Here is a 17,236-nt window from a genome sequence, read left to right as displayed (position 1 = left end):
CTGGATACGTTATATTAACTACAATAGAGGATTACAGTTATTAGAAGATCCTTATTGGCCGAGTCAGCCACTTAAACCCCGGCTTCTGCTCCAGAGTACAACAATTCTTATTAACCTCATTTTCTTACGTAAAGTAGCTCCTCACTCACCTATCATAATTCAATTTGTAGAGAAACAGCCCCAATCATATTTCCAATAGCCCCGATAGGTTACGTTTATAGGCCGCCATATAATCAGAGGGAGCCACCTCGTGGCCGGGAGATGTGCTTTGATATCAATCAAGTACATTCACGGGGTGAAGACGGGCACTGGGCGAAGACGGACACTGGTCCACCGTGTTGACGAGCAGGGATTCTGTGTATGTATGGTGAGAAACAGCCAAGCTTCGGAAATAATTCTTTTGACGGTTCCTATTCGTTGAAACACACCTGTCCGTCATCACCCCGTGAACGACTGTACCAAGTGCGGAAGGCCACCAACGTAGTATCCGCCCCCCCAAACCTCACTTTCTACTCCTGCTATCTCCAATTCAGCTCTCCCTCTACAGCTATGGGGGCCGAAGGCCCACGTGCCACTTCAGTCAGTTAGGATCGGTTCAGTGGTGAGTACTCAGTATTTTGGCGCGACCGATCTCGTTCCGCACGTATGGGGCAACCGCTCCTCCGGGGTCACTGAGATCCCCATGGCCACCTGCGGCTGAACTACTCATGGGGACCACCACTAGTCGTGCATACCTAAGTGAGGTGAAGACGGGCCTTCTGTACCTACCGCTGTATTTGAGAAAATTCGTTACGCTGTAGCGGGGGTCTTCTCTACCAAATCTTGCATATTTACGTCTAAATACTGCCTCTGGTTGGCTCATACCCCTGCTGCAGCGCAATGAATTTTCCAAAATACTATGGCTCGAGAAGCTATGGTGTGTAGGTGTGTAAACTTCGGCGTTTGCAGCCAATCAATCTATAGGAATTGGGAGATCTACCCCATAATGGTACTAGCGCCTAGCCTGACGGTGGAATTTTCTCTAATTCCCATACAAAAAGGTTCCTCTGAAGTTGACACACCCACCCCCTATGCCTTCTCGCGCCATACGGTACACACGGTTGGTTATATAATTATAACTATTGTCTAGCTCATAGGTGCTTAAGCGAATGGTGTAGGTACTCTAGATCTTTCAGCTCGCAAATCCCTGAAAACCACGACTTATCGATATGCACACAGTTACGCCAACTTAAGTAGCGAAAAATGTGATTGGACTCGCTTCAAGGACAGGGTCCACATCCGCAGCCGTGCCTTGCTGTAGCTGTTACACGTTGTTGCTGCTACATCCGAAGGATGAAGACCCGAGCTTATAGAGTGCGTGGTTTTCAGCGATTGGGAGTTGGGGAAGATTGCAATGGGTAGTAGATGGGGGTTTATTGTAATGGGGGGTTTATTGTAATGTATTGCTAATCTGGGTAGTAGAGTTAGTAAGTAGTGTGCCTGATATAATGAAGGAGTATCTTAGGTCCACGATGTGTTCTCCAAGTCTCAGACTAGCAGGTGCGATGATAGAAATCTTTTGTCCTCATCCAATCTCCCTTCGCTTTCTCACCTTGATGATAATGCGAGTGATTGTTCAGAACTAGTTGCTATCAGTTCGATCTCGTACCATCAAGCCAATGACTAGAAACAGTCTTGGGACATCTGGGGCGCCCTGGTACCCCAAGACGAGACCTTATTTTTTTTGCTGATGTAGTAATAAAAGCTTTAACTTCAATGAGGTCGTTGAATGCTATGCACAAAGAATAGAGATTGCTTAGTTTATTACCCTTGACGAGGGACTTAGACAGGTAGGTCTTGAAGCCTACGATTGTTTTATAGACTCGATGGAATAGTCTTACGTTTGACCGCGGGCTGGGAGAACGATACATACTTCAACTTTCAAGTAGCGGAATTGGTAATATATCCCTCTGTAATTGAATCCAGGCCTAGGAGAAAGACCGAAATACTCATATATCGTGATCGTTTCATATTGTGTGCATTACGAGATTGGATTCTGGGGGGGGGGGGGGGCGGGACATATAAGAGCTGATCATGAGTTTGAGCTGTAATGGTTGCAATGCTAAGGTCAATAGGAGTATTTTTTGAAAAGCTTTTACGATGGCATGGAGATGATTATATTCTTGGGTTCACAAGGTAGCGAGTGTAATTTGCATCCTATGCAGAAAAGCATAGTCGGTTCAAAAGGAAACGGGGGGGCAAAGACAAATGGTATAGATTGTATTTTTATAGTTACTTTTCGTTTCTTTATTATTGAGATGGTTGGTAAACGGAGAGGTGTTCAGCAGAGTAATCTGCGATATTGTTATAGCTGAAAGGCTGTATACAATTAATGGAAAAAGAAGAAAGAAAGAAAAAAAAAGAAGAAGAAAAGATTATTCTGAATCGGTAGGAGAACATGGGATATCACTCGATCATTTGCCATCACTCGTCGGAAGGTTACTGACACACGTTTAATTTTTTTTGTTTCTTGTTTAGTGCTTTAATTAATTGAACACACGTTAACCAGAACGAAACCTAAATTATAAAGTAGTTGTTCTTAGGACTATTCATCTCCACTATATTATCGGAAGAGGGCACAACCGAACATTCTGGACGGCGCGGCGCGGGCCTACATCCAGCATAGAAAGCTTTAGATAACGGAAAAGGTTTCAAGACAGGTCAAAATCGACACAGTAGGCTTCCACGGTTAGCTTTGTACACTTTATGACTTAGAGGATGGGTTCCAGGTGCCGTTTTTCGATTATATTTTACCACACCAATAAGTACTTCTATATGGTTATTGCCCACTCGTAGTAATCAGATATCCGAGGTTTCCACCCTTTTCAAGTCATGTTAAATATCCGAAAAAGAAATTGTTCCGTTCGTACATAGACTAAATTTCCTGACACCTTTCGTGTTCAAAGCTTCCATGTGTGATAGGTGTAGCCTGGTTGATTGAATTCTAGGGTGTGGTTGTAAGGTGGCTTGCGTAACCCTCGGAAGCTTCGAAAACCCCGAACAACTACGGGGGCCTTTGGCTCTTTTCGAATTCGGGGTGGGTGAACGGAACCGCTAGGCTGGATATGAGCTGTGAGGAACAAACATTTCGTTTGAGAGTGGTTGGGGTATGTTTGGTGGTTTTCTCGAGGTGCTTAATTCCGTCGAGGAGATGGAGTGTTATCGAGGCGGTACAAGAGAAAGTGTAAGAGCTCGCGCCCACCCCATATTCGGAACCAACTGCAGAAAGAGTTCTTTTTCATGAGTCGCTATAAGAGATACCATAGGGCAGGCTAAGAGCGCCTCCAGTGTTGTGAAAGTTATCAGAAACCTTATCTACATGTACCAAAGCCCTGGTATACGGTGTGGCTTAGTGACTTTGCCATAATACATAGAGCCACAGACAAAGTGACTGAGCCACTGCTTATGCCTCCCACATGTGGAAGTCGGGATCTGCAGCCCAAGGTACAATCTATAGTAACTCACGGGGTGAAGGCGGATCCTGTCTAATGGTGGTCAGGGATTTGAGGCCAATAAAAGAGCTAGGTTTTGGACGCCAAGGGCAAATTACTGCAAACAGCACCATCAGATAGGATCCGCCGTAAGTAGGTGAGCGACTGTATATGGTGTACCAGTATGTGGCTGAGGACGAAGAACACGTCAATCACTTTTGATCAGACCTTCCACATTTCCCCACTGCCGTTTCACAACATTTTTGAATTGTTTTTCCTATGTTACCTTTAAGGATGGGGGAGCCATACTTGGGATTTCGCCTGTACATATCAGTAAAGAATATACAACCTCCTTAGAGTCTCTTTTGCGACTCAAATCTTTCTATACGGCTGGAGCTTGTTCCACTACTTGATTCCACATATCCTGTATGACCTTAGTCACGACTCGGACCGTGAAATGGTATTTTGGGACTAACATGTTCTGTTCATTAAAGGCAGGCCTAGGATACATAACCCCTGCCCTGCATAAGTCTGCCCGTTCCGCGTAATGGAACCTATTACCTTTCCCATCGGCACGTCTATCGGCCTAGCTGGCCTATACAGCGTCTGCCTGCAAGCGATGGAGCAAGTCAGCAACGGGAAGAACTTTTCGGACGATTCACAAATGCTCTACGCCCTCTTTGAAACTGAGAGATACCTTTTCCAGGTATGGGGCAAGAGAGTCGGTATTGAGAAACAGTCCGACTTTCATCGTTGTCTAGACCCAACATCGCCTGAGTACCCGAGGGTTCGGGCTATCCTTAAAGGTCTTGAGACGATCCTGAGTAATGGAGACGATCTTTGTAAAAGGTATGGAGTGGTTAGCAAGAAGCATATATCGATCAGGCGGAAGTATGTGTGGGCGGTAAGTGACAAAAAGAAGTTCGATCGCCTGGTGAAGGATATTGGGACACTGGTCGAAAAGCTATCCGCTGTAGCTTTCTTTGAGGAAGACTCCCGATTTGATACGGATAAGATAAATAAGAGCATTGCAACTTTGATGGCCGCTCTGGACGGTATTTACGTCCTTTATCCCTCTAGCACGCGCGAGGCCTGGCTAATCTGGTGTAGAAACGGATCACAAAAGGGCGGAAGAAACGATCGAGCAGCAGAAACACCGCTTGAAGGTGGAGAACTATATTGAAAGTAAGACTCAAAAAGCGCGGGAGATGGTTTGAGTACCTTAGGACTGATTTCCTCTAGATGAGCGGAATGAGGAGGTCTTGAAGTGGACTGGCGCAATCTCGACGGAAAAAGAGTACGATGAAGCCAAGCTGGAGAGAACACCTGGGATCTGCGGCTGGATCTTTTCGAATTCAAAGTTCACCAGGTGGCTTTGTCCTGAAAGCGGCATCAACACATCCAGCATTTTATGGATGCACGGCGGGGCCGGGATGGGTAAAACATTTATATCCGCAAGGATCACCGAGTATTTACAACATCAGTTTCCCCGCCCAACGGCCTTCTTTTTTTGTACTCATTCAAATGCCCAGAAGAACCAGACAATAAACATAATTCGCTCCTGGATTTTCCAGTTAGCCAAGCAAAGTCCTCAAGCCCTTAAAATCGTCCGCGGGCTCCGATCCTCCCACAACGAGGCGGTTACCACTGTCCTATGGGAAACCTTTGAGGTAGTATTAAAGCATATAAACTCTTGTTATCTTGCTTTGGATGGGCTTGATGAGTGTCTTGACTTCGACCCTACCTCATGGAGCCGAAGAAGAGGTGAGATGAAGATCTTTATCGAAAGACTGATTAGTTCCATACCCTCAACTGATGTGAGGCTTCTCATGCTCGAACCATTGCGGAGTTCGAACACTCCCGTTGCCACCACGGCGGCATTTGAAGAATATCAAATAAATAGTGAAGATAACAAAGCGGATATTATATCCTTTGCGGGTGATCTCTCTGAGAGCCTTGGATTCCGCGACAAAGATAAAGAGGAAATATGTAACAAACTATCTGAGCGCTGTGAGGGAACTTGAATGTTTCTATGGGCCCGACTTGGCGGCGAAAGGTTGCATACGGGAATGGGGTTCAAAAGGTTGGAGACGGTACTCACCGAGATACCGCCAAGATTAGATCATGCCTATGAGCGAGATCTCCAGACGATTCTGGAAAAGGAAAAATACCATCAAGATCAAGTGATTGTAATCTTTCGTCTGGTACTCTTCTCCCTGCGGCCTCTGTCTGTCAAGGAATTGCTTCGTGCCCTTGAAATCAACGACTACCAAGAGGATATCGATGGGACAACAAGCGGCTTCAAGGAGGAGGCCATTCCTGCCATAGATATTGACGTAGAAGATAAGTTAGCTGCACTTCTGGAGAGATGCGGCTCACTTCTCGGGGTTTGAAAAACTGAATCTGCCTCTCCTGGTGATTGGAATATCTAGTTCATCCATTTCTCTGCCAAAGAATACTTACTCGGTTTACAGAGCGAGGACTGGAGGGACCCTGGGGTTCCAAAATTCTCTTTTTCGCACCCGGAGGAGAATCATGCTATTTTGACCAACACATACCTACTGTACTTGGTAATATCAGGCCTGGACCGTCTCTAGAGGACAACTGTAAATGGCTTCGTCCTTTAGCTAAATCACTTCGTCGTTTAAACTGCCAAGAAGTTGCAGATAAGATAATTGAGCTCAGTTTAACACCAGAATTTTCCACTGTTCAGCTAAATGACAATTTAACCAGCAGCCAGCTATAAAAGGCGCACAACCATGGGTGGCCTTTCTCTTCTTCAACACAAACACCTCCACAATAATTATCACCAATGTCTTCAGCATCATCCCTTCGCCCTATTTACATCAGGTTCATCCTATTAGATCAGTGCCCCACCTGTTCCCCTCCGTTCCCCAACTGTTCCCATCTGTTCCTTTCGTTGTCCCCTCTGTCCCCCCCCCCCCCCTTCCCCACCTGTTCCTCTACGTTCCCCACCTGTTCCACTACATTCCCCACCTGTTCCACTACATTCTCCCCTTTGCTAACGTAGTTCAATGCTTAGAATCACCATCACCATCACCAGTGTCAAGGTAGGTCATATCCAGCCCATTAAAGTTCAAGTTACTAATTGGCAGCAGCAGCGGGGCAGTGGAAGCATCAGCGGGGCAGCAGCAGTAGCAATAGCAGTAGTAGCAGTAGCACCAGGAACAATAAAATAAAATTATTTTATATATATATCTAAATGACTTCGTCACTTATACTAAACGATTCTACTAAACGACTTCGTCATTTATAGTTTGCTACTAGAGCGTGGGCAGGAGATGAGTGACGAGAGGTTTTTAAAACAGGGTCCTCCGGGCCGAGACACAACGTGTGAACCCCGAGAGAGGAAATGGGGATTCTATAATTATACCCGCTTCAATTGGGGTAAACATTTGAATCTATGCGGGACCAAGGTATCTCAAAGTTATGCTATGCGACGAAAAACATTTCTTGATAGCAACCTGGCCTTTGACAGCTGGAAACTGTCTTTATCGCCGCGTGTTGTCCGTGCACCAGGTACTCCCACCTCCGCAGTACATATAGTAGAAACGGCCATTGATCGGGTTGTGGGCTCTGTTTTTTCTTCCTGGTATTCTCGGGTTCTGGCCAGTTGCATGTTTGGAATGACGGATTTCCTGAGAGAGCTCTTGGCTCAAGCCGAAGAAGGAACAGCTCAATATGCTTTACTAATTGCCGTATATTGCCAACAGCCGGCCGTGGTGGAGATGCTCATACAAAGAGATGATGTTGACGTGAATGAGCGCCCAGACGGAGCCAATACGACGACGTTGCTCTACCGCGCTAACCAATTGGGAGTTGAAAGATATCGTCCGGATGCTGCTTGGGCGACCCGAGCTACGCGTAAACGACATTTTCAAAGAACTCCTAGAACCTGGGACCGGGAGGGAGTTGTGGAAGATATTGCGGGGCCCTTTACCGCAGCAAACTGGCCGCTTCTCTTCTTTTTTCCGTCTTTTGTGTGTTTTATTTCATCAACTATATTTGTGTTTGAGGCCAGAGATCGATCCCGCCGGGGGGTTACAAGAAGTCTATTTGCCAGTTCCGTTGAACACATATCACGGTTGATTGGTGCTAAGGTCTAGATCTCGTGTGTGTATTGTTTGCTATAGATCTAGAAGGTAGTTTCTTGATGACGTTGAACGAAGGATTGAATCTGATGGATTTGTTGAATACACCTATATATCTGTTATTTCTAGGGCCCTCCGGTTATCGGCTTTACGAGTGGTGGTGGGTGATTGTTTCTAGTCATCATTTAATTAAATAGAGTTAACTGGACGGAATAATCATTGGGGGGGATGTATAATGGGTTACCTTTTTTACTTTCCTGCTAGACGATCTATATCTTGTATTTTATCGTTGCCACAATTGCAATTGGCTCGCTTAAGGGCGATCTTTGAGTCCCAGGGTAGGCAGTGTGACACCGGCCGGGTAACTAGTCTTGGCGCCCACTCAATTTTCATCACCAACCCAAGTTACTAGAGTAGAACCGGCCATCACCTCGACACACTCCTCAAAACACCACATCAGCCAACATGCAACACTCCTCCTGTCTTTACCTGATAGCCGTACCACGGCGCATCTGCTCTAGATCTATCTACATGTATCTATCTATCCCTCAAGTCCTCCTCTCGTCTTAATCTCGATCTCGATCTCCCTTAGGTTGCGACCGGCACCCTTTTTGCCAAGCCAAAAAACACGTGAAACAAGTTATGTCGCGTCGTCGCAGGTGGCTGGCTCCCTAACCTCCCTTCCTCCCAACAACAACACAATACTCACTCCATCACCAAACCTCACTACACCCCATACATAATATATTCTCGCGTCTAGCCCGAGTAATGGTGCGTTTCGACGAACACCCCTCCCTCTCCCCCCCCTTCGCCTCTTGAATGGGCTATCGATACTAACTCCTTTTAGGCGAGTCAGTCCCTTCGTCCTAGGATTCACCGCTATTTTTTGAATACCCCGCCCTCCGAATGGAATATCACCGATTTCCTCAATCAGCAGTGGCAGAGGAGTGATAAGCCTTACGACCATAATAAGGCGGTCGGCAGCTGGGCCACATCGCTCACGCATCTTTCCAAGGATGAGGATCCCGAAAGGGCGTCTTGCGCAAAGCAGAAATGCGAGAGGTTCTATCTCAACAACTGCCGAGTAAGTCACCCTCCCCCCCTCTCCTCCATCCTTCCCCCCTCCATGCAATCCTCTGCCATGTCCTTTCACCGGGCTACAGATAACTCTCGGGTTATCTGAGTTCCTGGCCCGGTGCCGCACTAAGTCGCAGACGAGTTTCGGGTCGTCTGATTCTCGGCTCAGTTTGCGGGTCACCCACGGTTGCAGACAACTTTCGGGTTGCCTGGTCCCCCCGGCCGTGTCGAGACGCAACTCGGTTACACTAGACTCTCGGGTCCTGTGATCTCTGGCCGTGTGACGCACCTGGTTACCAGCTTGACTCTCGGGTCACTGGATCCCTTGTCAGGTGTCCCGCTGGATTACAGGCGACTTTCGGGTCGTCTGAGTCTGGTCCAGCGGGGTTGGCAGTTGATTCCCCCCCCCCCCCCCCCGATGCAGCTCATTAACCTCCGATGCAGGGGCAGCTATCCGATCGAATGATTGCGCAGAACTGGCACAACAGAATGAGTAAGAACAAGAGGAAGAGGGAGTCGCAGCAGCCTCCGGGGATGCCGGTGCCCATGAGGCAGAAAATCCAGAATACGTTTAACATGAATGGCGCGGCGAATAACGTGCTTGGGGCAGTAACAGCGGGGGTGGTGAACAACGGATCTGGAGGCGCAGTCCCGGACACAACTCGCAACCGCGAATCACCCCACCTGGGCCCTACTAGGTAGTTGGTCCGCGGTGATCGAATATGCCTGGATTTCTGTCGACTAACATACCGCCACTGCAGTGAGAATGCGGGTGGTTCTAGTCCCCTTAGCATCGCCAGCGACCCGGAAGAATGCCACGAAAACATACACCTCCAGGAAACACTCCGTAGCCTCGGCCATTTCTACAGCAACATGGCCGACAAAGTTGCCCTGCCTGACAACCGATTTCTAGAAGATGTCCTGTATCAGCACGTTCTTACACTGGAGGAATTGAGCCCCGCCCACTTCTTCATTGTCGACGACAAACTTCTTGATGGGATTCTAAAGACACCAGAGGAGAAGCAGGAGGTGTTGCGCGGGGTAGTGCGATTCCCGCCATTCCCGAAGAACCTGCGGAAAAGTATGATGCAGTACCGGGGCGCAAAAACGGCTGCTCAATGTCGGGCTATTGCGCGAGATAGTCCCGATAACCAGGATATCCAATGGATCGACGATGTTTTCAGACATGTGTATGTCCCCCGCCCCCTCTCTCCCAACCATCGAGATATGGAAACTAACTGCTGGAGGGGATGCTTGGCGGAACAGTGTTGACTTGATCACCAATTCGGGCAACATCCTGTCCTATGACGGCCTTAACGAAGGGGTATGGGACTCCCTTGTCTACCCTCCTCTGTGGGATAAATACCTCGCCAGCATCCACACTATGGTTCTCCAACGGTACACCCCCTCCCCCGCCCCTCAAGCCATCCCGCTTCTCCACTAAACCGCACCTCCCCACCCAGCAAGGAAATACCGCTCGTCGCCCTCGCGCCATATGCGTACCTCCCCGGACGCCCACCCCACTATGATGGCGTAGTCCAATCCCGCGCACTGCGCGGCGGCAAACGGCGCAGCAATCGCTACGAGTTTGCGGTCTTCGAGGTCACGCGCAGCAGCTCGGACACAAAGAAACTGAGTGTAGACCGCGAGAAGCTGGTTGCAGGGTGCCGGGCTATGCTTTGTAGTCTGATGGAGCTGGTCGAGTATGATGCGGAGGCTATTGCGAAGCTCGTGGTTGTGGGTGTGTTGCAGGGTGGTACGTGCGGCTTTTCTATGGTTGCTCCTTTTGTCTATCGTGGGCTTGCTCAGGGAACTAACGGGCGTGAATGATAGGCCTCGGAACTCGTCTCTTGACAATGTCGTGTATCGGCCGGAACGTGTTTTATCTTCGTGAGGGCGAATGTCGGAATCTACCGGTCGGTTTGGGGGGCCTAACTGCGCTGTATGATGTTGTTCTTGATGTCTGGAAGGCAAAGGTGTGCTCCGTCCCCTTCTTGAGTGATAGATGAATAGCGCTGACAGTTCATTGGTAGTGGGCGATTCAAAACACAGAGACGGCAATTGAGGAGTTTCTTGAGAAGAAGCAGTTTCAAGAGGAAGAGGAGAGGGAGAGAAGATGGTTGGAGGGGGAAAGAGAAAGAGAGACGGAGACGGAGGAGGAGGAGGAGGATGAAGACGGTGTGTGCGGGGAATGCCATTAACTGGCCCCGGCTGAAAAATAAGGTTGGCCTGCCCGGCCCAGTGTACCTACTCTGTGGCATGGCCCAGGATACATAGCCGGGTATATGCCCGGGCTAGATAACCGGCCCATACAAGGGTTTATCATTGTATTCCAATAACTGAGAAGGGTAAAGGTGCGAAAAGTTGTGAATCGAGAGCTTAGAGCTGAGAGCTAAGCACGGCCCTATTATAACCCTAGCCCTGACAACCTACCCAATGTCGCGAGGTGTCCGCCGCCATACGCTTAGTTACTAGTAAGGTCCAGTTTGGCTCTGGGTTGGATTAGATGTAGCGGCTGCTGCATACTAGTAGTTTTAGGATCCGGGGTCGAGCGGCTAGTTTGGAATCGCCCAAACAGCGAGCTGTGGCGATTGATGTGGGGAGAGGGAACAGGTACTCTAGGTTGGTGCATGCATATGAATTCACTGGTTCTTACCCTGGTAGACGAGTACATCGATCGACATGTAGTTCAGCACTTCACGCGGATCGGACAGAATGGTGGATTTAGCTAGGTATGTACATTAGGCAAAGATTGCACACCCAATCACTGATAAGTGCAGTACGTGAATAATTTTCAAGAAACCCAAGTGCTTAAGCCGCGATACCATTCAGGAATGCGCGGTTGCCAAGGTTCAATGATGACAGCTCCATTTATCCCTCGACAACGACAGTTAGAGTACAACTCAATAGCCTTCGGATTGTATATGGTTGGGGACGCCTGTAACCGGAGTACTTGTGACATTGGTTTCTGAAGATCATTTCCTAATCGGGCAATTATTTAATGATTTTAGGCCGAGATTAAGTGCCAAGATATGCCAAAACTGAGGTTTGGCACCGCAGACCTTTAGGTTTACCTGATTGGGACAGATATGTCCCAATCGGGTAGGATATCTGTCCCAAACAGGCAATTATGGAGTGACATTCGTTTGGCTCCCTACCAAAAATCCAACTTTTAGAAAATTAATAACTCCACCACAACAAAGAATAAAATTAATCTGGCTTCATTAGGTTGTAGAGAAGAAGTAGAGCTATCACTTAATAGAGAGAAAAATAATCTAGGGTTTGGTCGGGGAAAGTCATTAGCAGTTGAGGTTGACCCCCGAAAGTGGTCCGGTTACATGCGTCCCTAACAATAAGCTTTCGCAAAATGAGACAAATGACCTACATCGACAGTTGGAATACTCTCTTCATTGTAGGGGTTATCGGGCTACTATCTCTGACCACCGGCTCACAGCCAAGGTTTCATTCATTAATCATGCTTTGAACGGCGTTCTGTGGGATACGGTTATATAATGGGACCCCGCTGAAGACGACCACTTATCAATCGCTTTCATAGCGTACATCGTATTCAATTTGATGACGCTGGCTCTGTGGGCTTTACAGACCCTTTTAATCCGATACTTGCGCCCAACCCTAGACGTGGATTATTTACAGAACTGTTGAGTATGACGAGATTAGCATCGAGTAAGTCAGGTTGCATACTGGACCCAGAAATTCAACTTCGGGATATATTGAACTAAGTTGGTCTACAGTATTGTTGCAGTTCATGGCCTTGGATCAAATCCTTCTTGTGCATGTACATTCGAAGATGCAAAAACTGAAAATAAATACATATGGTTGAAGGATTTTCTTCCAAAGTCGTTCCCGAGGGCTCGCATTATGGCCTATAATCACAATACCACCCGGATGCGAAATGCACTGGCCAAATCTGTCAGGGTCTGCGGGGAGCAAATGCTGGAATTCATAACTAAGAATAGGAGAAAACCTGAAGTGCGATCTAGATCCCGATAATGCCGATCGTGAGGCGGCAGCAGCACTGTCAAAGATGATCTTAAGTTAACTCATACTGACCAAAAATATATAGGAAATGGAACGCTCAATCATTTTCATCGGGCACAGTTTTGGTGGTATTATAATTAAGCAGGTAGGCCGATAATATTTTATAATAAATACTATTCTCTCCGTTGTAGAGAAAGTATGTAGGAGAAATAAAGTAATTGATCGTGTTGATTGTTCTAGCTACGGGGGAATGCCTCGTATTTATACTAATGAAAGATTGTACAAAAGAAATACAATCAGTAATAGACGTGTGAGTAATAGAATGACTAATAGTTAAGTGAGTCATGAGTGAGTCATACACCGATGACAAATACTATAATGAAATAATGAGAATCTCCTAATACTATGAAACGTGCCGAGCGCCCTATTTCAAGACTTCCCCTGGTGAGTCACAGTGAATAGTAGAAGAAAATAGAACATGTTTGCCCTTATCCAATCCCTTTGTAAGTAAATCCGCCACATTCTCATTCGTAGAGATTTATTCCAGTTCAAATAATTCATCCTCAAACCGTTCCCGAACAAAATGAAAATGTACGTCAATATATTTAGACCTTTTATAAAAGATGGGATTCTTGACCAAAGAGAGAGAGCCGTTGTTGTCAACGCGAAGGATGAAAGAGAGATTCAGTTTTCGTTCCAACTCGTGGATCGCATTCCTTAACCAGATCAGTTGTCGACTGGTGTCCGAAAGGGCCAGGTATTCCGCTTCAGTTATGGAAGTGGCGATGGATCGTTGCTTGTAAGAGCGCCAGGAGATGAGAGCTTCCCCTAGCATGAAGCAATGGCCGGTGAATGAGCGGCGATCGTCGATGTCGGAGGCATAGCTTGCATCGCTGTAGCCGATGAGTGCAGTTGGTTGCGTTTTGGGGTAAAAGAGTGACCAATCGAGGGTGCCCTTGAGATAGCGGAGAACGCGATGGACCGCAGCTAGATGAGTTTTGGTAGAACAGGAAGAAAATTGCGAGAGCATGGTGACGGTTTAAGCGAGGTCGAGTCTAGTGCCAATTACTGCATACATGCGTGAACTGATTATCGACTGATAGGTTGTTGGATCGTCGATTTTTTCAGCTTCCGTTCCTTTTTGGAGGTGGACGTTGTTGTCAATAGGTATTGCCACAGGTCTGGATTTGTTGAAACCATATTTGATAAGTACACGCTTGAGATAGGCTTCCTGTGATAGGATGATGCCAGTCTTAGTGTGGATCAGGTGGATTCCGAGTGCCCAGTTGGCTGTGCCAGTTTCCGTCATTGTAACGGGGGTCTATGGACGTAGGGACTATGATGCCAAGGAATACAATCGAGGCAAAGACGTAGCAATAGGTATTCGAGACTGTGGACTATGGAGTGGCTCTGCCTAGTATGACTAACTAGTTGAGCCCTATGACGAGGTGTAGAACAAAGTAGTATTCGTGGAGTAAGTACAAGAGGTTCCGTGAAGAGAAGAGGAAAGGAAGGAAAACATGAAAAGACACGAGACAACACCCCCTTATATATCCATCTCCTAGTCCATTGATGACTAACATCTTGCGTAATGGAAACTGAAAGAATATAACAGAAAAACCCATTACAAATCATAGTCCAACTGCGCAATTCCTTCTCTTCACAACCCAATCTATCACTTTAGCCGAAATATAATATTGCCGTTACAGTCATTTCAAATTCAGAACGGAGGAAGAGACTGACGTGGTTTTTGCGTTCAGTAGACCAGTAGAAGATGGAGATATCGTCCACGTAGATTGCGATGACTACTTCTCCTGTTTTGTGTATGAAGACACAAGGGTCGAAGTCTGCTTTTCCGAATCCTATTTTGATTAACGCTTTTGAGAGGCGGGCATACCATTCCCTTGATGATTGTTTGTGGCCGTAGATGCATTTAATTAGTTTGCATGCTTTGATCGGAGTAGGATAGTAGCATGGAGGAGATTTCATATATATTTCTTCCTTAAGTTTGCCATATAGAAATGCGCTTGTGACGTCCATCTGGTCGCATTGGCAACCGGTTTGAAGGCAGCGGGTGAGAAGTAGTCTGATAGATTCGTATCGGGTGACGGGTACATAGGTTTAATCGAAATCTTGACCAGGGATCTGTGAAAAACGCTTTGCGACTAGTCGGGCTTTGTACTGTATGGGGTTGCCATCGGGCCCGAGTTTAATTTTATATACCCATTTGCAGTCGACTAATTTGCGGTAATCCAGTGTGTTAACCATGTCCCAGGTGTTATTCCTTGCAAGTGAGTCGAGTTCAACCTTTATGGCATTCTGACATTTTTCAGAGTCAGGATTGTTCATCTCTTGTTGATAGTTTGTTGGTTCTGTTAGTGTTGTATCATGCTGAATGTTGTATCCATATATGATCGGAGCTTTCCGTTCCCGTACTGAGTTACGTCTCGGCTGATAAGTATTTGATTCATTATTATCATTCGGGGTACGTTCAGTGGCGGGCCTTGTATAACCCGCCCCCACTATACTGGAGTGGTGTTCCGAATCAGTGTCGGAGAAATGTTCCATGGTTTCGCACATTATCTGTTGGTTGATCATGTCGTCGTCACTTGGGTCATCGTCATATATTCTGTATTGTTTGGGTTTGACGGACGTGAGGGTGTTTCTTTTTTGATCCTGATTGATTTTGGTTTGGGGGGTGTATCGGTTTTTGTTTTGACTTCGATTTCTTCCTCTATGGATTTAGAGTTGTAGGCCAGCCGTGAGTGTCAGGCGCGGCGTCGTAATGCCGGGGGCGCCCCCATACCATCACTTGAACCATCACAGGTACCAGCACAACAACCACAATTGATCTTTTGGAGAGCTGAATTTTTGTATAGTTGTTAAATAGTAGATAAATGAAAATAATTTGACATTTAATATCTTGTGTACCAGCCCCTTGCTTTTATAAAAGCCTCAATTCTCCTATGCATACTTACAACCGGTCTACTAAATAAATAATCAAGTAACAGTTCCCAGTAATGAATAAGAACTTCCTCCATGCGGGGCTTAATTACTTGAGGTGATATAGTATCATATGGGAAATGGGGGTACTGTTGATGGTAAAGTCTCTTGAGGTGTACCCAAACATGCTCAATTGGCTTTAAATCAGGTGAATAGGTAGGCCAGTCGTCAAGAAATTCAACCCCATGCTGCTCCAACCATTGAGTTGTAAGGCTGCCGGTGTGGGAAGTTTGGAATGTGGGAGAAAATGACTTGGGTGTGATTTGAACACGTGACTTTGAGGGAGGATGTGTTTTTGTAGTGCGAAGAAGATACTATTGCGCCGCTGAAGTTCCAGCGACAATGTAGACGATTGAGCGCTCTATATATACAGATATTATAATGACACGTGATCCTCCAATTACATAATCCCTGACACTAAGCCTTGTCTGAATCCTTGTTCCTTCTATGAGTCATTCCTTATACATGAGTAATTTCATACATAACCGACGTCGCAATGCCCCATTTCTACAGTGTGTACCCTCGCAGTATCATGCATGAAGATCGGTCTGATACTCTTCTCCTGTAGGTCTCTCAAAAAATTCAGGAAGGAGAACTCAAGAGTGCTGACATATGTCTCTGCATTTGTTCCCCCCACTTCCCCCACCATAACCCTATTACAAGTCCCCTTCAATACTCCAGCAAAGCATGCCCAAATCATTTTTGATACCCCTCCTGACTTCCTAGCATCTTTAATACACTCAGGAAGCCATTTTCCCTTTGCAGTTTTGAATGCCCAAGTGACATATGGATTTGCATATTTCTCAACACTGCATTCATCACTCCACACCACAATTCTCCACCTTCTCATATCCCAATCTCTATGTCTAATACACCACCGGAGTTTTCTTTTTGCATCATATGGGGTCAATTTGGGTCTCTCAGCCATGATATGCTTGTGGACACCAAATGTAGCTAGTATTCTCTTAATTGTTCTAGCTGAAATTTGTACTGCGAATTGCTGATGGAGTTGCTCATATGGGATTTCCTTCTCACGCCTACTAGTGATGAGTAGCTGTCTATCATATCTAGCAGTAGTTATTTTGGACCCCCCATGTCTGGGTGTGGATTTAACTTAACCAGTCCTCTGATACCTTGCCATGGCACTGGCAAGGGTTGAGTTTGGTACTTTGAGGAGCTTAGTAATCATTGGGTATGATGTTCCAACCCGCTTCATTCCAATTCCTTGACATACAATTCCCTCTGGCCACTCCCTCCTAGCTGTTTTCCGGTCTTTAATGGGAATAGTTGTCGTGGTTGTGTAATCCGACGCCGTCGCCATCGCCATCACAGACGTCGTCGCCATGATCGTAGGGTAGTTGTCGTCACACGCGCGCGTTGCACCCTGCACCTGATGCTTACGACTGGTATCGCACTGTATCTTTAAACCTAAAATAACGAGAGAGAACTACTTCCCTTTGTGATGGTATGTAGACTTCACAGATTTTTTCTGAGTCTCCGTATCCGCAAAATTATCCCGTTATAGGCATTCCATGTAGTTTTGTTCCTGATGGTCGTGCTTCTACGGGTAACTGT

The 17,236-nt window shown here is 46.6% G+C and overlaps 5 protein-coding genes across 5 annotated transcripts; 3 read left to right on the top strand and 2 right to left on the bottom strand.

Annotated features, from left to right (window-relative positions):
- Positions 1-4,089: 4,089 nt before the first annotated feature.
- On the top strand, positions 4,090-5,494 carry LAJ45_02577 (uncharacterized protein; the record flags this gene model as incomplete). The annotated part of the gene is made up of 3 exons (XM_046112168.1): positions 4,090-4,525; positions 4,581-4,655; positions 4,713-5,494. The coding sequence occupies 3 exons, from the start codon at positions 4,090-4,092 to the stop codon at positions 5,492-5,494; spliced, it is 1,293 nt and encodes a 430-aa protein (XP_045974294.1).
- A 45-nt stretch (positions 5,495-5,539) lies between these two features.
- On the top strand, positions 5,540-5,863 carry LAJ45_02576 (uncharacterized protein; the record flags this gene model as incomplete). The annotated part of the gene is made up of 1 exon (XM_046112167.1): positions 5,540-5,863. The coding sequence occupies one exon, from the start codon at positions 5,540-5,542 to the stop codon at positions 5,861-5,863; it is 324 nt and encodes a 107-aa protein (XP_045974293.1).
- A 2,487-nt stretch (positions 5,864-8,350) lies between these two features.
- On the top strand, positions 8,351-10,860 carry LAJ45_02575 (uncharacterized protein; the record flags this gene model as incomplete). The annotated part of the gene is made up of 8 exons (XM_046112166.1): positions 8,351-8,353; positions 8,430-8,666; positions 9,104-9,357; positions 9,421-9,849; positions 9,926-10,057; positions 10,123-10,415; positions 10,493-10,635; positions 10,693-10,860. The coding sequence occupies 8 exons, from the start codon at positions 8,351-8,353 to the stop codon at positions 10,858-10,860; spliced, it is 1,659 nt and encodes a 552-aa protein (XP_045974292.1).
- A 2,336-nt stretch (positions 10,861-13,196) lies between these two features.
- Positions 13,197-13,688, bottom strand: LAJ45_02574 (uncharacterized protein; the record flags this gene model as incomplete). The annotated part of the gene is made up of 1 exon (XM_046112165.1): positions 13,197-13,688. The coding sequence occupies one exon, from the start codon at positions 13,686-13,688 to the stop codon at positions 13,197-13,199; it is 492 nt and encodes a 163-aa protein (XP_045974291.1).
- A 1,091-nt stretch (positions 13,689-14,779) lies between these two features.
- Positions 14,780-15,226, bottom strand: LAJ45_02573 (uncharacterized protein; the record flags this gene model as incomplete). The annotated part of the gene is made up of 1 exon (XM_046112164.1): positions 14,780-15,226. One exon carries the CDS (start codon positions 15,224-15,226, stop codon positions 14,780-14,782), a length of 447 nt encoding a protein of 148 aa, XP_045974290.1.
- Positions 15,227-17,236: the final 2,010 nt, after the last annotated feature.

This window comes from Morchella importuna, assembly GCF_003444635.1.
Source record: "Morchella importuna strain M04M26 chromosome Unknown Morimp01GS005, whole genome shotgun sequence".
Lineage (NCBI taxonomy): Eukaryota > Fungi > Ascomycota > Pezizomycetes > Pezizales > Morchellaceae > Morchella > Morchella importuna.
This window is presented reverse-complemented; position numbering and strand designations above follow the sequence as displayed.